The 27,238-nt window shown below is 39.5% G+C and overlaps 2 protein-coding genes across 3 annotated transcripts in view; one reads left to right on the forward strand and one right to left on the reverse strand.

The window, feature by feature from the left end:
- The window catches only part of actl6a (actin-like 6A), a 37,598-nt gene extending 16,382 nt beyond the window's left edge, over positions 1 to 21,216 (forward strand). For both annotated transcript variants that reach the window (XM_078563850.1, XM_078563851.1), the window contains exons 6-14: positions 1,623 to 1,717; positions 2,078 to 2,184; positions 7,925 to 8,014; positions 9,267 to 9,328; positions 9,450 to 9,564; positions 11,156 to 11,236; positions 16,308 to 16,403; positions 18,092 to 18,178; positions 20,557 to 21,216. In XM_078563850.1, the coding sequence (XP_078419976.1) occupies positions 1,623 to 1,717; positions 2,078 to 2,184; positions 7,925 to 8,014; positions 9,267 to 9,328; positions 9,450 to 9,564; positions 11,156 to 11,236; positions 16,308 to 16,403; positions 18,092 to 18,178; positions 20,557 to 20,637 (814 nt within the window). In that variant the 3' untranslated portion in view covers positions 20,638 to 21,216. The remainder of the gene's footprint in view (positions 1 to 1,622; positions 1,718 to 2,077; positions 2,185 to 7,924; positions 8,015 to 9,266; positions 9,329 to 9,449; positions 9,565 to 11,155; positions 11,237 to 16,307; positions 16,404 to 18,091; positions 18,179 to 20,556) is intronic.
- On the reverse strand, positions 21,206 to 27,207 carry mrpl47 (mitochondrial ribosomal protein L47). The gene is made up of 7 exons (XM_078563853.1): positions 27,048 to 27,207; positions 26,096 to 26,241; positions 24,978 to 25,038; positions 24,625 to 24,721; positions 24,228 to 24,358; positions 23,212 to 23,307; positions 21,206 to 21,382 (listed from the first exon to the last, which is right to left on the reverse strand). The coding sequence occupies exons 1-7, from the start codon at positions 27,119 to 27,121 to the stop codon at positions 21,268 to 21,270; spliced, it is 720 nt and encodes a 239-aa protein (XP_078419979.1). The 5' UTR covers positions 27,122 to 27,207; the 3' UTR covers positions 21,206 to 21,267.
- Between the last annotated feature and the right edge of the window lie 31 nt (positions 27,208 to 27,238).

Below are 27,238 nucleotides of genomic sequence, written 5' to 3' on the forward strand. Positions count from 1 at the left end.
TTCTGGTGGCCACATTATAGGAAGGATGTGATTGCACTGGAGGGGGTGCAGAGGAGATTCACCAGGATGTTGCCTGGAATGAAACATTTAAGTCATGAAGAGAGGTTAGATAGACTTGGGTTGTTTTCGTTGGAGCAGAGAAGACAGGGATGACCTGTTCGAGTTGTACAAGATTATGAAGAGCATGGACAGGGTGAATATGGAGCAGCTGGTCCCCTTAGTTGAAGGGTCAGTCACAAGGGGGCATAAGTTCAAGGTGAGGGGCAGGAGGTTTAAGGGGGATGTGAGGAAAAACTTTTTTACCCAGAGGGTGTTGACGGTCTGGAATGCACTGCCTGGGAGGGTGGTGGAGGCAGGTTGCCTCACATCCTTTAAAAAGTACCTGGATGAGCACTTGGCACATCATAACATTCAAGGTTATGGGCCAAGTGCTGGTAAATGGGTTTAGGTAGGTAGGTCGGGTGTTTCTCATGTGTCGGTGCTGACTCGATTGGCCGAAGGGTCTCTTCTGCACTGTGATTCTGTGATTATAGCCAACCGCATTGCTGTGGTTCAGGAGTCACGTGTAGGCCAGACCAGGTAAGGATGGCAGATTTCATTCCCTAAATGACATTAGCGAACCAGATGGGTTTTTAAAAACAATCGGGAATGATTTCATGGTCATCATTAGACTTTTAATTTCAGATTTTTTTTTTCAAACTCCACCATCTGCCGTGGTGGGATTCCCACCCAGGTCCCCAGAGCATTGCCCTGGGGCTCCAGATTACTAATACCACTTCGCCATATTCCTCATATTGTAAGGATTCTTATCTTGTGACCGTTTTCTGTATGCAGTGTAATGCTGAATTAATTGGTCCCTTTCTTTGCTCGGCCAGTTAGTGGAGTAACCAAATTAATCTTCTTGAATACCCCTGAAGCAAAACCTGTAGAGCCCTACAGTGTTAGAGAAAGAAAACCGCACAAACTTAAAACCTGTTATATTGACTTTCCAGAATAGTAAAAATGTTTCGGTGATTATGTTTTTACATGCATAATAGGCTATGTGACAGGGATGGGTGGTAATTTTGTTCGCTGCTAATATTCTTTCAAACTGAAAATAGATATATCTTGGAATTAAAGTAAATATCGTATAAAGTAAACATCGCTCAGCACACTTTGTTTCCATGCCTTTTGTTGTGTTGGGGTACCATTTCTCAGAAGTGACTGTCACTTGGTGTCTCATTCAAATGCCCGTATTTCACCGATGAGCATTGATAGAAAACTTCAGCAAGCAATTTGATTAGAGTGGTAGAAAAGTACTGTTGAGCCTGATCGATGGTGAATGTTTCTTGCCCCCCTCCTCTCCCACCAATCTCAGGAAACCTAAACCAATTGTAGATCTTCACCACTGCTTTAATTGAAACCTGTTGACTTACACTTGATCAATGATCAAACATGGCTTTCTTGGGTCTAAATGGTTCAATATCACACCATGGGGTGTAGTTAATCACTGAGAAATCAGCATGCCTACCTAGTTCTCTTGTGGAAATATAACACCAATTATTAATAAAAATGGAAGCTGGTTTAAATTTACATTGTGAAATGGCTACACTTTGGTTCATTTTTCCTTCACTCCTTGTCAGATTTGCAAATGGCCGCTCTACTGGCTTAGTGTTAGATAGTGGAGCCACACACACCACAGCTATTCCAGTACATGATGGATATGTTCTTCAGCAAAGTAAGAATAAATGTAGACCTTGATGTTGAAATGTGTAATTGAGCCATTGTTAATTCACTTGTAAAGTCTCTGGAGTTGGCAGAGAATATAACAGGTAGCAGGTTTATAAATAATTTTTAAAAAAATATTCTCTGCCAACTCCAGTGCATGTGCTCTGCCCCCCCATTGTGTGTTCTCTTGCGTACTCTCCTGAGTCGTCATCACATCAGATCGCATATTTTCCTCAGATTATTTTCATTCCCCTTGCCGCTTTATCAGAAACCTTTAAATGCACGATCATTGAACACTATCCTTCAGAAACCAAATGCTGACTTTCATCTGTATAGTATAATCAAAGTATTTCCTTTTCTGACATTTCAGGCATTGTTAAGTCACCACTTGCAGGAGACTTCATCTCCATGCAATGCAGGGAGCTGTTTCAGGAACTGAATGTGGAAATAATCCCACCATACATGATTGCTTCAAAGGTGAGGGAAAACCAAAGCTTATAATTCTGTAAATGGGTAAAGAACAATTGCTTATAATATAACCAATGGAGCTTGTAGCTGGAACACACAGATTATCCACTATATATTTGAAGCACCAGATAAATATTTTTGGAAATACATGTGCTTCACTTTCCTGTTTGAAAATCTTGTACATCTATTTAATATTACATTCCCAGAACGTCCTGTCTGGGAATTGCACACTGTGCCCTTGACTTGGCCAAGTTCCTGCTGCTTTCCACAGCTAATACATACACCTGAGTTTAATACTTCTCCCAAGATGCAGCACCCTTTTGCACAGTAAACTGATGTGATTTGTGAGCCCATAACAACTTTATTTTAGCAGCAGATGAATGAGCAACTGAGATCAGCCCAGATATTTCTTTTCATGGATGTTAAAGAAGCATTGCATGAAACCTTCTGAAACAAATAAGATCTGTGGATCTTTGTATTGAGAGCATATAATCAATATGGAATGTTTTTGTTTAATATTTGTTGATCTCCTGTTGTATTGTTTACATTTAGTCATGGATCTGAAACAGGTTTGATTTGCTAATCTGGCCTGTACCTTTTTAATTGTCTGTATTTATGAACAGATAATGACCATTGCAGAGCATTTATTAACAAAAGTGTCAGACTCCTAACCAAAATGAAGATAATTGATCTGGTTAGGAAAAAGGCTGACCAGAAGAAGATCCCGACAGAGTGTGGATAGAGAGCAGGTGCTCTAATTGGCAGGATGTGAATACTGGTGCCTTGCAAGTATGTGTTGGGGTTTTAACTAATCACTGATATTTATTCATTGACAGCTTAATGGGGTGAAAAGCCACATATCCAAATTTGCTAATGATACAAAGATCAGCAGTGGGGTAAGCATAAAATTACAAAGAGATATTGATATATTAAGTGAGCGGTCAAAACTGTGGCAAATGGATTTCAATGTAGGCAAATGTGAGTTCATCAACTTTGTACTTAAAAATGTAGCAGTGTACTTTCTAAATAGTGAGAAGCTAGAAGTGGAGGTTCAAAGAGATTTGATGGTCCAGGTATACAGATCATTAAAATGTCATAAACAAGTACAGAAAATAATCAAAACTGCTCTTTATATCTAGAGTACTAGAATACAGAGGGGTAAAAGTCATGTTTCAGCTATACAAAGCCCTAGTTAAACCAGATCTTTAGTAATGTGAACACCTTGGGAACCATACCTTAGGAAAGATGAAACAAAAAGTGCTGGAAAAGCTCAGCCGGCCTAACAGCATCTGTGGAGAGAAAGACAGAGTTAATATTTCAAGTCCATATGACTATTCTTCAGAGCAGAAGAAAGATGTATTGGCCTCAGAGGGAGTGCAACGTGGATTTACTGAATGATTCCTGGACTTCCAAGGATTAAGTCATGTGGAGAGATTACACAAGGGTTACATTCCTGAAATTTAGATTATGGGGCGATTTGATCAAAGTATTCAAAATATTAAGGGGAACTGATAGTTAGTCCCAATCTACCCCAGTTGACAGTCTAGTAGTGGGTGTCATAATCAAAAAGATTAGAGCCAGACCTTTTGTCACAAAGGGTGGTAGAAGTTTGGAACTCTTTCCGCAAATGGCAATTGATGTTAGATCAACTGTTAATGTTAAAACTGAGATTGGCTAATGAAAATTCATCAAAGGTATTAAAGGATATGGGGCAAAGGCAGGTATATGGAGCTGGGTCACAAATCAGCCATGATCTTGTTGAATGGCGGAACAGGCTTGAGGGGCTAAATGACCTACAGTTCCTAGTTGAATGTGTAACTATGTGGTATGTGCCAAACATGTGGTCAGTGCAAGACATAGATATGCTGAATGAGAAGCAAGAAACACCAGTCACCAAGTTTAGTGGTAGCTGCTGCTTCATTTTCTATAATCATCAGGTCAACACTACCAAAAAGCTGCTTCAAAGCCATTTGAACCTGAACAGATTTTAAAGCCAGTAAGGACTGTAAAGGTGAAACCTCCTGCTAGGAAGGCATTTGTGGAGAAAAAAGATAAACCCAGCAACTAATAAAAAGGCATTATTATCTCACGTAAGGTAATTTGTGCTTTTAATAAAACCAGTGCCTTCAAGAGCTGCATAACCTCTCCATTCTTGTTATGGGGTCTGCTGCTGGAACTTAGTTTTGGCTGCTTTAGGAGGCACACATTTGGACTAGATGGCTGGAATGATACTCCATCTTTCTATGTCATATTCTTCCTCTTGCCCTAAGTAACAACTTTCCTTGTTGATTAATGGCTGTATTACCTGTTGTCTTCTCCTCCTGTGGAATATCAAATTCTAGCTTGGCATCATGTAACTATACTTGTTGATTTATCTTGTGGATTAAAATGACCAGGAAAATACAAGACCTTGGGTCTGTCTTTACAGCTCAATTTCTCAGCAATGGGGGAGAAAACCTAATAAACTCTTTCTCATTGATGACATTCAATATTCAATTTAGGTTCTCCTGGTTACCTTATAACCCACCTGATTTGGCTTGTGAATTAGTCAGTCCCACCAATGAGGTGCCCATTTGTTATTACTATTTACCACCACAGTCTGAGGGAGCTTCTTCTGCAACTTGTATATGTGACTTCTTTTGAAAATGAGATCATGCACTCTTATTCCCTTGCTTTTCAAAAATGGAAGCATTTGTCCAAGCTTAGATTAACTTTTGTAGAATTCATCTGATTTAGTCTCTTCTGTGTTAAGAGGCTCAGTACAATTTAACTAACTACCATGATACTCACTTCATTACTTGGTCCACGTTGCTTCTGTCACTTAAATTAAAAATAGACTTTTTTCATCTAACTTAGTTGCTGGAGGTTAGATCCCAGCAGCCTTGCAATTGAAATTATTTTTAATTCTCTTTTGTGCAATCTGAACTGATAGAGGACTTAACAGTTTATTGATCTGTAGTCACCTGCCAAGACATTAGTTTCATTACTCGCAATGATTGCCCATGAAACAGCACTGTGACCTCAAGATTTCACTGACTAGAGTAGATGGAAGACTTTGTACAGCATTTAAAACTTTATCGTTGGCTTTTCTGCTTATCCACATATTCAGCTTGTCTAGGCTCACCAATCACCATGTGACATAGGCAACATCAAAACTGTTATTTACATCCATGGCCTGTAGATGTGACCTGTGGTTTCATAATATATCTGTAGCTTTGTGTGGTAATTCTCAGCCAATTCTCCTGAAAGGCAGAATTAGGTGCACTGCAGCAGCTCAAGAAGCCAGCTGACCACCAATTAGGGATGGGCAATAAATGCTGGTCTACACCCCATTAGTGGGGGGTGGGGGTGGAATCTGCCTGAAGGAACTTCCTTGAGACCTTTTTTACTTTCTTGCAAAATAGGTCTTTTAAAAGCTGTAAAGAGGCTTCCAACTATTCTTGTCAGTGGTATCTTGAGGTCACAGTGCTGTTTCACGGGCAATCATTGCACTCTTGTGTGTTCTGTCCCTCTTGGATTGTCTCCTTTACTTCCTTGGTTGTTCTTTTCTCCATGTGACACTTCATTCCTTCTCTCTTATCTAGCAATTCAGAAGTCTGAGAAGATTTTGCATGAGGGACCTTGCCTTGTGTTTTGAAAGGGTCTCAAATCTACTAGCTATACATGTCCTTTGAGCACAAAATTGACATTCCACTACAGTAGATGGAATTTCATAGTCCGTAATAGCAGTGTGGAATACTACACACCTATGCTAGATATTACCCACTTGATCATCTTCTCAAAATAGATATGTAGTTTGGTGGTTTGTTTTACATTAACCCTTATCACATGTAAAATGAGTTCTCATCCTGCCTTCAAGAGCTATCACTTTAGTTCTCAGAAACCATGAAAACATACAGCATAGAATTATTTGGTTCAATGGCCTGTACTTGTCATATATGGTGTATGGAACTGAATAAATGAAGTAAGGTAAATTAGTCATCTCTTGATGCAATTCTTCAAATTAAGTATGGATTCATGTAGCATACTTCCTGGGCAATTCTATTAATGCTGGCATCTCTGGTAATTTATTTTGGCCTAGACAGTAAATATTGGTAGACTGTTTTACCATGAAGGGAGGGGCACTGGGAATTGCAGTTAGGCTCAGTCGTGTCTTCAGCTTGCGCACAAGCAGCAGGGTAGATTGGGTGATGGATGCAGAAGACGAGAATTGTTGTGTAGCAACCACCAAGAATTCTGCCTGACATTCTGATCTGCATCTAACACTGGCAAATTGTATTGCTGTGTTCTACTTTATCTACTCCAATCTGGGATTGAACCTGGGATTTTCATGGTCTGTATATTTTAACATATTTTGCAACGTATAATTTAAGGTTAGGTAGGTGGAGTTTTACTTGATTTTGCATTTAAGATTGAAATGAAAATTAGCAGAACCTTTCCTGGTGAGATTTAGTGGGTTAGCTAGAGTCATGATATTGTATTGTAAATCGGCTATGTAGTTACGCAATAAAAACTTTTGTAATTTAAAAAAAAACAATTAGGAATAGATTTTCATTGATTCCTAGTCAAATTTTGCCCTGTTCCTCGTTGCTCACTTGGTGATTTCATGTTGATGTCCTGGCACTGAGGATTCCTGGTGTTTCCAAAATCAATGTAAGGAGAAAGAAAAATATAGTGCCCTTCATGACTACAGGATGTTCCAAAGTGCTTTACAGCCAATGAAGCACTTTTTGAAGTACAGTCACTGTGTACTAAGGAGATGATCACATCTCTGATTCTGAGGCCTTTAGCCATTGGCCATTATTATTTTGTAGTATAGAGTACTTCAGGGATGTGTTTTCATTGTAGAATCACATTAAGTATATCTGAAGGCAAGTAACCTCCCTTGTTATGAACTGACTCCCCTTTTTTTGTAATGTGCGTCTGATATGTGCACCACAGGTAACTCCCTCCTGATCACTGTTTTCCAGGTTTTGGGGTCAATTTTCTCACGACCTTGCCTGAAGACAGTGAAAGTTGCTGCTGTACTATTCTACAAATACCAGCAGTCCTTCAAGACTTAGCCCACCTAACCATTTTTCATGCATCTAGACAGTGTTGGCAGGAATAATAACTGTGTCGTAAGTAGCCCTAAATGTGGCACTTCCAGCAAAGTTCAGTAAGTAACTGTCAAGAGTGGGTTGTTCTTGTGATTTTCATTGAGGGCTTCCCTTTTTTTCAGAGGCTACAGCAAGATTGGGAGACAGAATTTATGAATGGAGAAGCAGCACCTCGCAGATTCTGTGTCTCATGTGCAGGGGCAACTTTTCTTTCGTTGGTCATCCCTGTCATTGAATTTTCTAGAGCTTTTTGGGGTCTTTCGAGGGCAAAGTCGCTTACCACCCTTGTGTATTTTGAACCCTGTGGCTGTTTTTTGTGTCTTGCCATGAGGTACTGAGATGAACTGCAGTAGCTAAATTGCTGTCTCACATGAGGTCAGGTAACTCAGTACAGATACACCTTAGTATTAAACCAGGGAGTGCTTTTCCCAGCCAAGCCATCAGGAGAGCTACTACTTTCTGTTTCCAGTTATGCACTGAATGATGTTTATATTTGGGAAAATGCATACAATGTGACTTGTGGAGGTAATGTCACATTGTAACCACCTCCTGGCTTGAAATATGCTTATGTTTTTATCCTGTCTCTAGAAATGGAGCTGTAGTGAAAAATAAAAATGAGTAATGTTTCATTCCTACTGCTGTTCTCTTAGGAATCGGTGCGTGAGGGATCGCCTCCTAATTGGAAGAAGAAAGAGAAACTACCTCAAGTCACGCGGTCCTGGCACAACTACATGTGTAATGTAAGTAATAATAACTTAGTTCATTGATGTAGCAAATGAGAAACATTTTTAGTAATTGGTTTAGGTTTATTTTACAGGTAATGATTTTAAGCTCTGATATGTAGTGGTTATCCTGTAGTGTTGCTCATGGTGAGTTGGACCATATACTGCCTTAGATTATATTGTACAAAATTTACAGGTGGCACTGATTTACAATGATTAAATCATTTGGATTTTTCAATTCTTTTGCACAATTTTTCATGATTTTGCATTTCTACATGGAAACTTGATCTGTGGCCTTGATTTATTATTAAAGACTTGTTCAATTCTATAACTAATTTTATTTCATATTTTGATGTGTGGAATACAAAAAGATGGTAGGTCAAAGTTAGGTTGTTAAGCTGTAGCAGTAGTCAGGAGTTGAGGGATCTTGTGGTTTGATAATGTTGATTCTGGGCTTTGGAAGCTGGTGTCATGTGATGAAACACTAGAGAAGCTGAGGATTTGGAATAACTGGAATGCAGGTTGTGGCAGTACTGTGAGGGAATGGGAAAGGGTTCTGGATCATTACTGACAAGAAGGGATTTTCTTCAGCAGAAGTCAGCAGTGATGGGAGATCCTTGGGTGCTTGGCAGTGGGACTGAATTCGGTCCTGGTGGTGGGAGAGATGTAGTATTAATTTTTCTAGCAATGACCTGGGGAAATTTAGGTCGATTATCAATACCACCTTAGACGCAATGGTGCTGATCACTCCCACAAACGGACTAAGCATCTTGCTTTTGTAAGAGTTGATTCCACAATGTCTCGTATGTGGAAGCTGTATGTAACAATATTGTTAATACAAGCTTCCCCAAAGTCACTACTGGGGAAATCTTTTCAATGCATCATCCCAGAGCTGCGTTTAAGCTTTTGAGAGTGAAATTGGGATCATATTGTGGTGGCTGTTGCTTCTGCAAGCTGCATTGGGTCAGTATACAATTTGGCAGGTGATGGCAGCTGAGAGAATGGGGGTGCAGCCTGCAATGGGCCAGATGTCCACTTTTTAGCTGCCCAAGAAGGGTGGAGCTGAGGTTGAATTATTCTCCAGTCTTGGAGATGAGCTGGGGGATCTGAGGTCAGTGACCAATTGTATCATCTACAATTGAGTAATGGAATCAGATAAGTATGATTTAATAATTAAGTCTATCATGACAGTAAATGCATGAATTTAAAGTGTTACAGGAACCAAGTGACAGTTATTGCATAATGATTTATGGGACCTATAAATTTACAGGAAGTGATTCAGGATTTCCAAGCTTCAGTACTCCAGGTGTCTGATTCTTCATATGATGAACAGTAAGTGGCAGAAATCTTAAATTTTAAATTTATTTCCTTATGTCTTCACTGATTTAGTTTGGGCTCTTTTGTTTATTTGTGTGAATTGAAAGTGTGGCCCTCTCTCTCTATATCTCTGCAGAGTGGCTGCACAGATGCCCAGCGTTCATTATGAATTTCCTAATGGCTATAACTGTGATTTTGGGGCTGAGCGACTAAGAATTCCCGAAGGCTTGTTTGATCCTTCCAATGTCAAGGTAATAAGCTGAGCGTGGAAGGGGATGACATTGTTTGTTTGTCAAGAGCTGCATAGTGGATTTAATGTAGTCAGACAAAATCAAAATAATAGAAATTAACAATTAATAGAACAGCTATCAATTGTTGACATATTGGATTCATTCTAGTATTAGACTTTTTAAAATCAGTTGTGGGTCAGGAGCTGGTTTTAGACCCTTAAGTCGTGAATTGTTAATGGAAAACCTCCAATTTAACAACACTTCCATCAATTAAATATGCTTTTCTGATGTGAAACTAAATCCCTGGTTTATGCTGATTCATATTACGATCACCATAGAAACCAATAACTTTGAGATGAATTTCCCAGTTACTAATATAAAGGAATTGGATAACAGGATTTTTCATTTTAAGAATTTTACTGTAATGAGCTAAAATCCACATTCATGAAATATTACTTGGTAGGCAATTAATAAGTAAAGTACAGAAAAGGTATTCCCTATTAACTTCTTAGCATAACCAAAAACCCCATGCCACATTTATACATTACACTGAACTCTCAGCAGAAATGTAGTCTTATACTCAAGGTCCCAAGCTCCCCCTGGCTTTAACAGGATCTCTTCTCTGCCCACTAGAGTAAATCTTCTAGTGTCCTTTTAAACAAAAATCCCTTTCACTCAGTCTCTTGCGAAGATAATCAAATGGACTTCTAGTAGCAAAGCACCCTCTGGCAACTCCTTAGTCTTTTACTCTCCACAAATTTTGTTTCTTCGAACAGGGGATCCATCCTCATCAGTACTCTGGTGGTTGACCCAAAAACAGTCCTTTTTTTCCTGATTGGCATAGCACCTGTTGTGGGTCACCTTCCCCAAATCTCTCTGTCTGAGAGTGTAAGTTTGTACACAGCAAGGCCAGCTGCCTCTTTTGTGTTGCTTATGTTTGATTTTTGAGTTTCTGTCTCCATAACAAGAAGGTCACGTGGGTTTGTCTCCTGCCAAATTTAGTATGTCACATGCCCCCCTCTCCAAACTACTGCATTTTACCTTGAATTAAAGGAGACGGTTTAAAACATAACTGTCTTATAAAGTCCAGCATTAGTAATAGTCATTACATTGTCCCCACCCTGAGACTAGATAAAGAATAATCATGATTTCCTCTCCCAATTGCAGTTAGTAACTTCTGTTAGAAAGTTCACTTGTATATTTATTGGACAACATTTGCTTTGCCGTTATTCTGGTTAATAAGCCTGCTGGAGTAATTTTAACCTAACCCGCCTAGTGGGAAAATGATGAGATCTGATTTGGCCATCCATTTAACCCCCACCCTGCCCCACACCTTTGAACCAGTCAGGTTAAAATTATTCCCAAAATGTCTATTTGCATGGGTAATGTATTGAATGACATTTGAGCTGTTGGCAGCGTTCACTGCTAGTTCTTTTGTGTACAGTCATGTATTTTAATTTTTCTCCTTTATGCATGCTGAACAACAAAAAAAAACTTTCAAGTGTTTAGAATCACCAGATACTTTTTTCTGGATCATGTAAAATGTATCATTGTTTGTAATTGAGCAGCTGTTTTTCTTCCCTTCAGTACTCATTTATTTCTGTACATTCAGGGTTTATCTGGAAACACAATGCTGGGTGTCAGTCATGTGGTAACCACGAGCGTTGGAATGTGTGACATTGATATTAGACCGGTGAGTGTTTGTACCCCCACTGACAATACAGCAAAACCTATTTAAGTGCAATTGCTTTAGAAGGGAGTTTTTAATTTGAATGCTTGAAGTGTGTAAGAAACACCAATCTGGAAACATAAAGGAAGTCTTTCCCCATTTGAAAAGAAAAAGGAAGACTTTTAAGTTTTCATCCGAACATAAACATGTCTCCCTGTATACCCTTCAGAGATGCTTATTTCAATTAATTATCAACTATAATTATTAGACTAATGTAGTTATTGCAGATCAATTCAGTTTGAGTAATCAAACCAAAGGCTTTTGACAAAAACTGAGTAATATAAATGTTTACTAATGTCCTTTAGGGAATGAAATCTGCCAACTTTACCTAGTCGGGCCTACATGTGACTCCAGACCACAGCAATGTGATTGACTTATAACTGCCCTTTGAAATGTGTTAGGAAATAGTTTGTTATATTTGTACTTGTGGGTATTAGGAAAGAGATTTAGCTTTAATGTTAAAGTTTGATTTGTATTTCTGTGTTTGTGTGTTAAGAAAAACTCAACAACTTTAGTTTCACTTTAAAAGATGACTGCATTTTACTGAAGATTTTGACTCTTGAAAACAAACAAGATAGGAAAAAATCTATGCTGTTGCCTAGCAACAGGAAGCCCCACAGAGACAGAAAAGTAGTTTCAGTTCTGTTTGAGGGCAGTTGGTCAGTGTGTGCTCCAAGGTTAAAAGGTGTTGCCAGCAGAAGCAGTGTAGGACGGACAGATAGCAAGTCCTAAACCAAAGCTCAGTTGAAGCCAGGATTCCAGAAAGGCTGGACAGGAGAGGAAACTGCAGAAGCAGGTTCCAGAAATTAAAAAAGAAAGTCCCCAAATCCAGGGGAGTGGAACAGCAAAGGTCCCAAGAGGACAGTCTAGTCAAAGGACAAAAAGAGGAATCTGGAAAAGGTCCTTCTGTGGAAGTAAGGAGCAGAGAGGAAGGCTTCACATTTAAAGGGAGAAAGCTGCAGGACACGGCTTTAAAGCAGTATAGGTGGACAAGAAGCTGGAATATCCAAGGGGCCAACTGAAGGTTTGTAACTCTTTTTACTATGGACATGTGAAGCAGTGGTGTTCTATTGGCTCAGCTGAGCATTTGAGAGAGTACGTGGTAGGAAGTTTGAATGCACGTGGTGACCCAAGGGAGAGGAACATCGGAAGGAGAGTTCGAAACCCTGGAACCCTTGCGGAAGGCCTCAGAGAAAGCGTTTGGGAGAAGTTTCCAGAGTGAGTTCTTTTGAGAGTGGAGATTGGAAGCCCTCCTGTGAAAGACAGAGTTCAGTGAGACTGGTTGGCTCACAGTGGGGTGGTGGGGGGGGTGGAGGGAGTTGAAGAGAGATCCATTGTATCTGTTTGGGGTGGCATCTGTCACTTGGTTTCAGAGTTTGTTGTGTCTGACCACAAATCACCTATTGGTTTACATGGGATTAATTAATGATCTCATAATAAAGGATCCTTTAGGGAAGAGTGTTCAGAGCATGCTAGAATTTCAAGATCAGTTTGAGTGTGAGAAACTTGAGTCCCACACTAGTGTTCTGGAGTTAAACAAAGGTGACTACATAGGCATGAGGGCAGATTTGGCCCTAGTGGACTGGGCAGGAAGACTACAAGGTAGGACAGTTGATGAACAGTGGCAGATATTTAAGAAGATATTCAGTTCCTCCCAAGTAAAATATATTCCAAAGAGGAAGAAAGATGGTAAGAGGGGCAAAAAGCATCCATGGCTAAGCAAGGAAGTTAAAGATAACATTAAGGCAAAAACTAAGTCATACCAAATTGCAAAGGTCAGTGGCAAGTTGGAAGATTGGGAAACTTTTAAAGATCAACAAAGGGCTACTTAATTTACCTTTGCTCTTTTTATTATTTTTTATGAAAGAAAACTAGTGCAAAATGTAAAAATTGATGGCAAAAGCTTCTACAAATATATAAAAGGAAAGAGAGTAGCTAAAGTGAATGTTGGTCCCTTGGAGGATGAGACTGGGGAGTTATTAGTGGGGAACACAAATGGTAGAGACGCTTAAATCAATATTTTGCCTCAGTTTTCATGGTGGAGGACACTAGTACCACCCCAATAGTAACAGGTAATGCAGAGGGTATAGAGAAGGAGGAACTTAGAACTAAGTACTAAGCAAACTATTGGGATTAAAGAGTGACAAGTCCCCAGGACCTGATGGCCTACATCCCAGGGTCTTAAAGGAAATGGCAGCGGAAATAGTGGATGCATTGGCTATAATATTCCAAAATTCCCTGGATCCTGGAAAGGTTCCAGTGGATTGGAAAAATGCTAACATAACGCCCTTAAAAGGGGGGAGGCAGAAAGTAGGAAACTATAGACGATTTAGTTTAACATCTGTCGTTGGGAAATTGTTGGAATCCATTATTAAGGAAGTAGTAATGGGGCATTTGGAAAGTCAAAATGCAATCCATCAGAGTCAGCATGGTTTTATGAAGAGTAAATCGTGTTTGACTAATTTGCTGGAGTCCTTTGAAGATGTGACAAGCAAAGTGGATAATGGGAATTCTGTAGATGTAGTATATCTGGACTTCCAGAAGGCCTTTGATAAGGTGCTGCACAAATGATATTAATACACAAGATAAGATCACACCGAGTTAGGGGTAATATACTAGCTTGGATAGGGGATTGGCTAACCAACAGAAAGCAGAGTGTCAGGATAAATGGGTCTTTTTCTGGATGGCAAGCTGTAACTAGTGGGGTGCCACAGGGTTCAGTTCTTGGGCCCCAACTATTTGCAATCTATATTAATGACTTGGATTCAGGGATAGAAGGTACTATAGCTAAATTTGCAGATGACACCAAAATAGGTGGGAAAGTAAGTTGCAATGAAGAAATAAGAAATTTACAAATGGATATGGACTGGTTAGGTGAATGGGCCAAAATTTGGCAGATGGAGTTTAACGTGGATAAGTGTGAGGTTATCCACTTTGGCCAGAAGAATGAAAAGGCGACTTATTATTTAAAAAGTGAGAAACTTCAGAATGCTTCAATGTAGAGGGATCTGAGTGTCCTTGTGCATGAATCACTGAAAGCTAGTATGCAGGTAATAAGGAAGGCAAATGGAATTTTAGCACTTATTGCTAAAGGAATAGAGTATAAAAATAGGGAGGTGTTGATGCAACTGTACAAGGCATTGGTGAGGCCGCATCTGGAGTGCTGTGCACAGTTTTGGTCCCCTTACTTGAGGAAGGATGTAGTTGCATTGGAGGCGGTTCAGAAGAGGTTCACCAGATTGATTCTAGAGATGCGGGACTTGGCTTATGAGGAGAGATTGAGCAGTTTAGGCTTATACTTACTGGAGTTTAGAAGGATGATGGGAGATCTAATTGAGGTATATAAGATGCTAAAGGGGATAGATAAAGTAGACGTGGAGTGAATGTTTCCCCTTGTGGGGCCATAGTTTTAGGCTAAGGGGTGGTAGACTTAAATCAGAGATGAGGAGGAATTACTTTTCTCAAAGGGTCGTGAATCTGTGGAATGCACTACCTCAGAGTGCAGTGGATGCTAGGTTGCTGAATAAATTCAAGGAGAAGATAGACTGGTTTTTAATTAGTATCGGATTGAAAGGTTATGGATTGAGGCCGAAATGAGATCAGCCATGATTGTATTGAATGGCAGGGCAGGCTTAAGAGGCTGAATTGCTTACTCCTACTCCTAGTTCTTATGTGTACTTACAGTGAACGTTAGAGTATAAGATAGCTTTCATAGCTTGTGTTATCCTTACAGATCTGTTTATACCTGTAAAGGCATAGTTGTGGGTGAAGGAGTATTGTAATATAGTTCATCTTTTCTTGTTTAATAAATGTTTTTTATTCTTTAGTTAAAAGCTCATCAGCTGACTCCTGTAGCCACTCTCCATGTATCTAAACAAAAAAATAAAAGTTAGGGTCTATCGAGCCGGGTTCCACCCTGGAATCAGGCTTGTCTAGTAGTAACATCAGCTGGGATCATAACAAATGGCCTAGCAAGCCTCTCTGTTCAAGAGCAGTTTGGGATGGACAACAAATGCTGGCATTGCCAGCGATGACATATGCTATGAAAGAATAAAGAAAAAAAGTTCACTATTAAAACAACGATAATAAAAGTGAATAGCTCTTTCAATTAAATGGTGAAAAGTTAGAAATAGTGGAGGTCCAAAGAGACTTGGGGTTCCAGGTATGTGGGTGGAAGTCATACAGCCTTGGTTAGCCCACACCTAGTGGTCTAAGGACAAGCCAAGGATATATTGGCCTTGGAGGAAATGCAGTGTAGATTTTTTTTTAAAATTCATTTGGATGTGAACGTTGCTGGCTAGGCCAGCATTTATTGCCCTTGAGAAGGTGGTGGTGAGCTGCAGTCCATGTGGTATAGGTACACCGAGTATTTTTAGGGAGGGTGTTCCAGGATTTTGACCCAGTGACAGTGAAGGAACAGTGGTACATTTCCAAGTCAAGGTGGCGAATGGCTTGCAGGGGGAACTTCCAGGTGATGGTGTTCCCATGCATTGCTGCCCATGTCCTTCTGGATGGTAGCAGTTGCGCATTTGGAAGGTGCTGTCTGAGGAGCCTTGATGAGTTCTTGCAGTGCATCTTGTAGATGGTACACACTGCTGCTACTTTCGTTGGTCGTGGTGGGAGTGAATGTTTGAGAATGGGATGGAAATCAAGCAGGCTGCTTTGTCCTGGATGGTGTCAAGCTTCTTGAGTGTTTGTTGAAGCTGCAGCACGGTACCTGGATTCCAAGGGTTGGATTAAGGAGAGATCTCTCAAACTAGGATAGTATTCCCTGGAATTTAGAAAGTTAAGGGGAAATTTTATTTAAGTTTTCAAGAAACAGGTGGTGTAGATGGAGAGAAACTATTTCCACTGGCTAAGAGCTCTAGGATTAGGAGGTATGGATCAAAAATTAGGTCCAGACTTTTCAAGGGTGAAATTAGGAAACCTTTCTCAATGAAAAGGTGGTAGAACTCTCTTCATCCAGCAATTTTATGCTGAATCTATCCCTAACAAATGGCTGTTATTAAATGCTGTTCTGGGTTATTTTTCTCAGGGTTTATATGGCAGTGTGATTGCAGCAGGTGGAAACACATTGATACAGAGCTTTACAGACCGTTTGAACAGAGAGCTCTCCCAGAAAACTCCACCAGTGAGTATCAGTTACATACAATTGCTCTGAAGTGAACCTATTAGTTTTTCACCTAATGAATCATAACTTTTATTTTAGCCTACTAACATAATGTGTTTTGCTTGCTGAGGAAACTCCTAAGGAGACACGTTCTGGACTGTGGGGTAAAAGCTAGTAGTCTTCCATTTTGTAGATTTGGCTGAACTCCTTAGGGATGCAGCCTGAACCAGAAAGTGTCAGGGAAGTAAATTTGACGTCAAATAATTTATAGAAAGCAAAATAGAGAAGGAATGAAAGATAGGATTAAGAGAATTTAGCCTTTTTAAATTTTATATTGAAAAAAAATTTCCAACGATAGTTAAATTCTGAAAGAACAAACGTCACACTTTTCATTGCCAGGGCGGTTGTTTGGTATTAATTAAGACTTAAATTTTTGGTTGTGTGGTTTAACACTGGAATGGACAAACCCTAACTTGTTTTGGCAAGTTTATTAGGTATACATCACGTAAGTATTACAACTTCACACCCTTCCACATGTTTCAATATGTTCCAAGTGTCTGAGATATTGGTGTACTGTAGCTTCTGGAGGGGCAAATTCCTAATTTCTATATTTAACTGCCTGCAAGTAGTCACTTGAAGTTGCTGTCTGATTTACACTTTATTGAGGAGTACAGATAACCTCATGGCCATTTTTACCCAAAATCTAGGCCATTAATTTAGCTTTTCTATTGTCTTGAAGTTTGGCACCTAATTAAGGCCAGCAAATCTGCTGAGTTCAACACAAAGATTATGACATGGAGGAATTGTAGAAACACTTGCAGTTGGTCACTCATTGGTTGACAGATGAATATTTTGGACCAAGGCCGTTCAGTGAGACCGTGACTGATCATCTACCTCCTCTCTGTTTTCCCTCCCTATCCCTTGACTAAGTGTCAAAATCTATTGATCTCATTCTTGAATATATTTATCCCTCCTTAATGAACTCCAAGATGGAGGTAATAAGGATTACAGCCACTCTGGGGGAAGCTATGAAGTTGGTGGGGGAAGTGGGGTAGAGTCAGGGAAGTCTATTCCAATAATTCAAGTTCCAACTCAGTATTCCACATTGAACCTCAGTCTCCCAACATAGGATATTTTCCTTTTATAAGATGCGATTTTCCTTATAAAGTGCACAACTTCTTGCAGTCTAGTGATAGCACTAGGATCTGATTTTGTAACTTTATACCCTTGTACTTAAAGTCAGATTTGACAAATTCAGTCACTTTTTATCCTCTCCAGACCAAAAAAAGCAAATTCATGGGGTCCATTAGAACTTCAGTAGCAAGACAAATGCACAAACTACAGTATTTAAAAAGTTGGTAATACTTTGAAGGTGCTTGATCAGTGAGAATAAACTTGGTTGACTTGTAGATAACTTAAGTTGAAATATGTCTTATCAAATCCACACATTATTTTGCGCTAAAAAGGTTGGTGACTGTGATTAGTACTATTGCCCAGTCTGGCATTGAGAACATGTGCAAGAAGAGTCTGGTGGTTCACCTACTGAATCACATGGAGAAAGCATCAAAGAACATGCCTCTGAGCACACAGTCACTGCAGATATTGAATGAATGCTACTACTTTGGCACTTATATTACTTTCATACACCACTGTTTATGGTTGAGCAAATGTTAGCCTGTCAGTAAAACCTAAGCTAATACTATTTTCAGAGCATGCGATTGAAGTTAATGGCCAATAACACCACAGTAGAACGCAGATTTAGCTCCTGGATTGGTGGCTCTATTCTAGCTTCTTTGGTGAGTAGTAATTTTTAGCTCTTGCTTTTTTAAAGTACTTAACATGTGTCATTTTAAACTGTCGTTTCCTTTTTTGTGTAATATTTAAAATCTATATAATGTCTCTACTCTGTTACCTTATTGAACACAATCTGTCTCCATGACTGTATTTGTCATTACATAGAAGTAGAAAATGGGAGTCCCAATCTGGGGAAACACAGCATATGAAGTGCCTTATAAAGGCCTCACTGCAGCTGGAACTATAGGCTGTATTTTACCAGTGGTGGGCAAGGTGGAAGATGGCCCTTCTGCTCAGAGGCCAATTAAGAAATCCTTCCCACCACTGCTAGCATTTTACTAGTGGCAGATGCATCCTCTGGTGCATGGGAAGACCACCTGGTGCCTTGGTGGAGGGGGCTTTTCTCTTTGGCCACCTGACCACATTGGCTTCTTCTGAGGCAAGTGCCACTACTATTTCCCAGGACCCCCCCCCCCCCCCCCCCCCGCGCCTTTGCCAGGGCTTGCCTGACTGGCAAGTTGACCCCACTTACCTGGTCAGATGGATGTTGTCCTTCCAGGTGCAGTCCTGGCAATGGCAACTCCTTTGGGGTGTGCTGCCATCCTTTTAAAGGGACAACAGCCCTCATGGCAATCAATTAGTTTCCTGACCCACCCCCACATAATATACAGCTAGGGGTCCCACAAATGACAGGCAGGATTGCTTTGGCTTCCCAGCCTGTTGTCCAGCCTTCTGCTGTTAGCATAAAATTCAGCCCTATATAATATAGTCCCAGTTCCCTGTGGTTTCATATGCTTCCTTTTTCAAATACTTCTACAGATAGCCCCTGCCGGATTTGAGGTACTCTGAGTCTATGCTGGATTTTAGTATTTGCTGGTTTTTGGGGGGGGGAAAGGTCAAAAACTCTTAGTTCAGTGGATAGGGGACAGAATTTAATCTTGCTTCGCTCTGGGTTGGGCAGGGTCAAGGTTTGCTAAACCGCTCTGAACATGGGGAAAAAATGTCTGGTTTTTGGGTAGCTGGATTTGAGGTACTCTAAATGTATTAAACTTAGCTTGGACAGCACTTTCCCACCTCCAATTCAGAAGAGTGCAAGTTTTTGAGCCTCGCTCCAGACACTTGAACATGTAATCTTGACTGACTGACTGATCTAAACTGATAACTCATTTCTACACTATCGGAGGTGCTGGCTTTCAGATGAGATATTAAACCGAGGCCCCAGATCCTTTACAAAAAGCAAAGGAGGCCCTGGTCAACAATCTGTTTATTTATCTCATGCTGCTTGTTGAACGTAGTTTTGCACAAGTTAGTTACTGCATTTGCCTACAAACAAGGCTATACAGTTCCCAAAGTACTCCACTCGCTGTGGTTCTTGGGTAAGTGATCAATGTAATGCAAGTTTGTGTTTTCATGGTCAAATGGTAAAGAACTTGAATAACTTTCCCAGTAACTGCATGGGGGAAATTTTGCACTTTTTTTTTCTCCCCCACCCCCACCAACTGTGTGCTTTGAGTGATTAATTCTAGATCTCCATTCTTTTGTTACTAATTTGCAGACCAATGGATGTAGCGATTTACTCCATCTTTCAGACTTAAGATTCTCCTGAACTTTCTTGTCTACTAAAACTTTCATAGCTTTTCTTCAAACCATGATTCCTGGTATCATTCTAGTGAATCTTCACTGTATTGCCTCTTTTGTACAAATTCTTCCACCACCTATGCAGTGGCAGCAGTGTGTACCATTTACAAGATGCACTGCAGCAACTCGCCAAGTCTTTTACAGTACCCTGCAAACTGATGATTGCTGTACTCAGAAGAACAAGGACAGTAGGTGCATGGGAACACAACTACTTGCAAATCCATAACACTTTTTTTCAGGGCAGTTAGGAATGGTAAATTAATACTGGCCTTGCCAGCAATGCTCACATCCCATGAACAATTAAGTAAAACTGAAGACCACTTTGTTGCATAACTAGAACTTAGTAATGATGTTCTCAACCTGCACAGCCCAGAAAGATAGATTTTGGACACTGGGTGTATTACTGTCATTTTCCTCCCTTCACACCTGCCTCTACATGTACTACATCATCTTTCCCTGCATTTAAGAACAACCTATATCTGTCTGCCACTCCTAACTTGTCCATAACCTAAACAATCCTCTTATCTATAACAAACCTCTATCATTTAACTTGTGCCTATGTCTAGCTCATTCGTGTAAATGATAAATCAAGAGGTTCCAGTGCTATCGAAAGAAAAGCATGTATTTTGCATTCCTGTCTGCTTTCTGTACCCCAGTCATCTATTTTCCTGAGATGTGTAAAAATAATTGTGAACGAGCAGCATCAATGTTCCACTAATGCTTAGCTAAGTTTGTTTTGTAGGGTACATTCCAGCAGATGTGGATCTCCAAGCAGGAATATGAAGAAGGAGGGAAGCAATGTGTTGAAAGAAAATGCCCTTAAACTTAAAGAAATTAGTTGTGGCTAGGCTACATTACCTGTGAAGGTTTTACAACTGTCTCATTTTCTTTCTCCCGAGTAGGATTCTCAGGAACAGTGCTAAACCTCTTGTGTACACATTTTTCATGGGTTTCTTTGTATAGTGGCCAGATACTAATGTATATTTTTAAAAGGTTTTTTAAAACTGTTCAGCCAATTTTATTGATCAACTGGGTCCCCAAAGACACAATACATTTATAAACTGTTTCAATTTATTATTTGCATTAGATGCAAATCATGCCATGTTCAGGTAACACCAAATATGTCACACTAGTGATATTTTTTTAAACCCTGGTTATGTTTTGTACACAGTATAGATTAACAGTTTATCTTGTGCCTTTTATTGAATCAGTTGTTTACACATCAGCCGAAAGTTAATCCAGAACGAACAGTGGGATAAACTTACCTGCAATAGTCCTTAATTACCTGCAACTACTGTTATAAATGTACAATTTGTACTGTGCACTTCAGAACAAATTCACATGGAATGTTTAAATTATGCAATTCTGTTGTATACAGACAATAAAACATCTTTTACCCTTTTTTATTTACAAGTTTATTTTCACATTTGTACATTCTTTTTACATTGTAGCGTTAACTTTGTGCTGATGCAGAAAGCCGAGGGAATTTTTCACTTAGTGCTTTTTCTTCTTCCTTTCTCGCCTTCTTTGCATTGTTCTTTTTACGTAGGTGTTTCTCAATACGGCGCCTAGCACAAATAAAATAAAGTTAGTTTTTTTGCGTTGATATTGGGAGTTCTTACCTAGCTTTGCCGTACCATCATCACCTCTCTCAACTCCCTCAGTCTCTAAATTGTCAGACTGCTTATCCAACATCCAGTACTGGATGAGCAAACATTTCCATCAATTAAATATCGGGAAGACCAAAGTCATCATCTTTAGTCCCTGCCAATAACTCCACCTTTTCTCTGGCAACTGAGGCTGAACCAGCCTGCTTACAACCTTGCTGTTATTTTTGACCGAGATGAGCTTCCAATCACACGTTTGTGCCCTCACCTAAGGCAGCCTATTTCTTCCTCTAATACTGCCTGACTCTCTCTGCCTCAGCTGATATGCTGAAACCCTCATCTATGTTTTGTTACCTCTAGATCTGACTATTCCAATGAAGTCCTGGCCAACCTCCCATATTGTAGCCTCTGATGTACTCATCTAAAACACTGCATGTGTCTTTCCTTTACCTAACGTCTGGTTTACCCTCACCCCCACTGACCTACATTGTCTCCTGGTTTAACAAAAGTCAACACTGACTTCCTTGAGCATCCCAGACTTTAATCTCTCCATTTTTGGAGGAAGCCATCATTTGCCAATGCCCTAAACTCTGACATTTCCTCCCTAAACCTCTATCTTGAGAGCTTAAGATGTTCCTTAAAACCTACCTCATAGACCAAGCATTTCCTCCTCTGTTTGGCCGAAAATTTGCTTTACAATGGATCTGCAAAGCATCCTGGGATGTTTTATTACACTAAAGGCACTACATAAAGTAAGCTTTTTTGATTCGATAGGATATGGTACCTACCCCAAGTGCCGTTCTTCATGCTTAAACCTAGATATTGAATGGTGGTGGGCTGTTTCAACCATAGGAAATATCAGAACAGTCTAATCCTATTCTCCACCCATTTCTAACTGCTGTCACTGGATGCTAGTTGGAAAGGAGTATCTTTGTTGTTTTTCACCTACTATTCCAAGGCGGAGTCTTGTAACAATCCTACCTAATGCCACTGAACAGGATATCAACAATAAGTCTACATTATTAGGTATTCGGACTTGGTCCAGTTGTCTTTAACCAATTGAGTTTTTTAGGGAATAAGACGGACTTCAGTTTATTTCTAGCTACAGAAAAATCTTCTAGTTGCATAAAGCGGCACAGGCCATGCAGTATTGGCTTTTTATTTACAAACTAAGATTGATTTCTTGGTTACGCTTTACCAAGAAGTGAAAGTTCAAGTTAAACTTTAGTTTGGTGGAGAAATAGGTGCTAACCTAGTGATATTTTTACTAAAATAAATCTCACGTTTAAACAAATTTTACTAAAAATCAAGTTGGAGCAAAAGATGGCTGTAAACCTATATCCGTGCTTGCATACATACAACAGCATGCAAATGGAATAGGTGTTTCTCCTGCTATACCAGACTTGTACCCCATATGCATTAAAGATTATACTTAAAATATTTGAGGAGTTTCACTATGAATTATATTACAACATCATTTACAATGCAAAAACAAAAATACCTGGAAAAACTCAGCAGGTCTGACAGCATCTGCGGAGAGGAACACAGTTAATGTTTCGAGTTCTGTTGAGTCATACGGACTCGAAACGTTAACTGTGTTCCTCTCCGCAGATGCTGTCAGACTTGCTGAGTTTTTCTAGGTGTTTTAGATTTCCAGCATCTGCAGTTTTTTGCTTTTATCATTTACAATGCTATTGCTGTGAAATATCAAATGTATGGTTTAAAAAATTATTGGGTCCCTTTACTGTAAACATTGTAAATTCAGCTAAATGGTAAACAGATTTTATTACCTAACAAAAATATCCACAAATGGTGGTGTGTAAAATCGTTTTCTTCTGTATATCTTGTTTAGGTACCAAGGAATAGGCCATTCCCTAAATTTGTACCTGGAAAGAAGAAACTGGTTAAGTCAGTGAAATAGAAAGCAGTGTGCATGTACATTATCAACTGTAGTATGTCATCAGGAAACTTAGCACAACAGATTTATTAGAATGCAAACTACCTTCAATAAACTCACATTGGATTACAGAACTCTAAATTGTACCAGTGGATTCACTTATACTTAAATAACATCACTGGAAAATATGTGGCAGGATATTAGTTTTTTGGCTATTACATCAAGTTCATGATAAAACCCATCAAAATTTAAAATTAAGCTCCATAACATTCTTGTTAAGTGATTCTCTAACATTAAATATCAATTCAACTTCTATCAGCCATTAAAAACACATTCAGACCGAGATTAGCTCCATTCCAGTGCAAGTAAAAAAAAGAGCCAACTGATGACCAGAACTTCCGAGAGGTGGCACAGTATCCTGCATAGTATTATTTAACTTTACTCCTTTGATATTTATGTAACTTTGATTGTAAGCAATACCACTTTAATACCATGCTGTTCTATTCATTAGCTTGTTTAGTGGTAATACTCTGGACCAGAAGGTTGAGATTTTTGCTCCACTTTAGGACTCAATGGACATTGCCATAGTAAATATTATTTATAATCTAGGTTTGCCATAGGACATTTTCATATTTACATACTGTTGCACATGCACCAGAGACTTGAGATTTTACTTCTGAACTAGTTAGAGAATTGGCATTTCCTTCTTTAGATAATTTTAGACACCCTGGATAGATTGATGAAATGTTAGCACAACAGAAGAAAATAATTCAATTCTAACACACAGCCTCTATAACAACAAGAACTCAAAACCAAAGTTGAAGTACAAGCGTTGGGAACCAACTTTTATTAAAGTTGTGTGCATCTGTCAAAATACATTTCACTGTAATAAACAAATTTGTTTCTCACCAAAAGTCTCTCCCAAAGATGTCCCTCCTCCAAGCACCAGGACGGCTTTTTTCCTGTCCAGTCTGCAGCAATCTCAGAGCATCTTCACGTTCTTGAACAATTGAGTCAATTCTAACCATAGATCGTTCTACCTATTAACAATAGGACATCGCTGACTATTCTTTCAAACGTGGAAACCAGAGAATACACCTCAGTGTTACAGTTACTGTCATTAATTACTAATAATTTAAGATGACCAAGTTAAGCTGCTGGGACAAACCAAGTCTCACACAGCCACATCTAAAATAAATTGTGCCACACCTCTTCAATTCTTCTTTGGAAGGTATTTTATTTTTCACAATGTAAGTTAAAATAGAGACTTGTTAGATCTAGAACAGTCTGGCAGTTTATTCCTTACTTTCTTTAGGCGCTCTGGACTTGGCATTTGTAATCGTTGTCGCTTTGCTTCTTGCTCTAAAGTCAAAAGCATATTCTTTTCTTTGAGAAGGACATACCTGCAGCAAGAATATAATTCATGTTACCATGAAATACAAAAAAAACCTGAAAAAAACTCAGGGTCAAAAAAAATGTCTTCTAACAAAAACATACCGCACAAAAACAGCAATGTAGAATGGTTACAATATAGAAGGAGGCCATTTGGCCCATGAGCCCACGCCAAATGAAAATTGTCATTAAAGAACTTTTTCCACAATGGGAAATTATTTTAAACATCAGAGAATACAGCGACAACTGAAGTACCACAAAATGTACCAGAGCTTGTGTAAATCTTCGTTGCTTTTTATTCGTAGCTGTTTTGCCGTCCAAGGTGCACCTAAAAAGCAAATTCAAAAGCACCATTTAGATACCACAACCAAGGTAGAAGAATACCCATACAAGTAGATTATCAGGGTTGGAAAAAAATGAGTTATATTAGATAGTGATTAAGTGTGCCCAGCTTGGGTCGTAATATCTTGAAAATTGTAGGAAGGAAAGAGCGAGTAAGGAGTTTTACAATTTTGAGGTCCTAGAAAAACAACTGAGGAAATTGATAAATTTCTAATTAAATATAATATAAAGAGGAGGCAGCAAGCACAGGGTGGTATGTTTACAGTTTAGGAACAACCAGGAAAGTGCACTGACTATAGCACAATTAGAATAGAAACATCAGTGTTAGAACATGAAAGGTTGGAAGCTAGAATTTACAGATTACCTTATCTAAAGATGGATTACCATCTTTGCTAGTATTTTGTTTGAACTGTTGGAAAAAAACTTCCCCATAAATGGGATCATTATTGAAGCTGCACAGATTTGGGCTTTATAAGGTAAAGAATTGTGTGGAAAACAATTGTTTGATACGATAAAGAAAGTAGCTTTAGAAATTGAGGTAATGGAGCACTACTTGTGGACCGAAGGTAGACCAAAAATATTGACATGAAAAAACAGGGCTTTAACAGTGGTAGCTGTAAATTAGATCAGTAAGGGACATGAATAAACTATGAATAGTTCAAATAAAATGCTTTATTGTTTCACATGGGCATGGAGTTCAGCTCTAATGACTCAGCCACTGCACCTCAAAAGTAATAGATGTGTGCTGAGAGAGCACATAGTTTAAAAAGTAGATGGATTTAGACTGGCAATATGGCCAGTTACAGGTAACTGACAATATTGATATGTGAAAGAGAGAGGACACATCTATCAATTATGACAAATAATTTGAGAAAAAAAGTAGACATACTGTACTTTGTTTAGAAGTGCATAGAGCTAGTTTCTTTCAAATTAAAAATTTAGATAAAGGCAATCTACGATAGGTAAACAGTCGAAAGTTATTTCATTTCAATGTCAATATGTTTAGAAAGTATCAGTTTAGGATTTTGCAAAATGTAACTCACCAGACTTTACAGTCTGTTCTCCCCAGTTCTTAGGGTCATCAAAGAATTCCTCTAGTCCTTGACAGGAATCAGAAGTATGCAGGGATCTACACTGTAGAGTTAGGCTTGATCCCAGCCCAATTTTCTGAAACTTGGTCAAGTTTTCCCTTTAATAATAGGAACATGTTGAGAAGTTATGGAAAGCCACCTGCAGTTTGCAACACAACTTCATGAACAATAATTTATTGAAATTTTCCATTTTGCTTCAGTGCCCATCATTCCACAGAAGCTCTTAGTGGACATGTTTCTTGATGTGGACTTTTTTATTCCTTTCTTGTTCCCACTCCATTATAAATCATAAATGCTTACTTTGCTTAATCGAGCATCTTGGATTCTGTTATTTGTGTGATCAGTTAACAAAATGTTCTGAATTAAGTTTTGAGGTTATTAAATTCTGTCAAACTGCTTGGAGTACATCTTCATGTTCGCTTTTGAAGGTCTCACAGGTCAGGTACGATTGCCAAATGTAATTATTTAAACTCTCAAACTCCTCTAAGAATTTAAAGAACAGAAGTTCCCATCTAGAATTTGCAGCTGATAGTCAGGTCCCTGGATGTGTGTATATCACATGTTTGTAAATGTGATGTGTGTAAAGACATCACTCTGGCGGTGTTTTCACCTGCAATGTAATGTGAAATGCAAGTTGCAGCTCTAAATCATAAACAACTTATAGCTATATATACACAATATATAGCATCTTAGTGATGAAGTATCTCCCCCCACCCCCGCGGGTACTCACGGGCTGATCTCCCCCCCCGCCCGGGTACTCACGGGCCGATCCACATCCTCCCCGCGGGTACTCACGGGCTGATCCAACCCCCCCGCCCGGGTACTCACGGGCCGATCCTACCCCCCCCCCCCCACCCGCCCCCGGTGCTCACGGGCTGATCTCCCCCTCCCGGCGGGTACTCACGAGCTGACCCTGCTGACCCCGCCATTGAAGATTCCGCTAAACCGTCGGCACCAGCTCCCGATCCGCGCTGCCATTTTTCATCCACAATGCACTGCGCCACCGGTAACCAGACAAAACCGGCCTTCCGAGCCGCTCATTGGTCAATATGAGCCCAGCTATCTACCTGAAATTATACCAAGGTTATCGGTCAG

Source organism: Cetorhinus maximus, chromosome 19, assembly GCF_964194155.1.
Source record: "Cetorhinus maximus chromosome 19, sCetMax3.hap1.1, whole genome shotgun sequence".
Taxonomy (NCBI): domain Eukaryota; kingdom Metazoa; phylum Chordata; class Chondrichthyes; order Lamniformes; family Cetorhinidae; genus Cetorhinus; species Cetorhinus maximus.

What these genes read in the sequence shown, in the direction of transcription:
- mrpl47 (XM_078563853.1), bottom strand. Translation starts at nt 27,121, where the DNA reads ATGGCAGCGCGGATCGGGAGCTGGTGCCGACGGTTTAGCGGAATCTTC. An exon ending in GAAGATTTACACAAGCTCTG is followed by an intron (nt 24,722 to 24,977) that starts GTACATTTTGTG and finishes TTCTTGCTGCAG; the next exon opens with GTATGTCCTTCTCAAAGAAA. An exon ending in TTTGTGGATATTTTTGTTAG is followed by an intron (nt 21,383 to 23,211) that starts GTAATAAAATCT and finishes TATTTGTGCTAG; the next exon opens with GCGCCGTATTGAGAAACACC.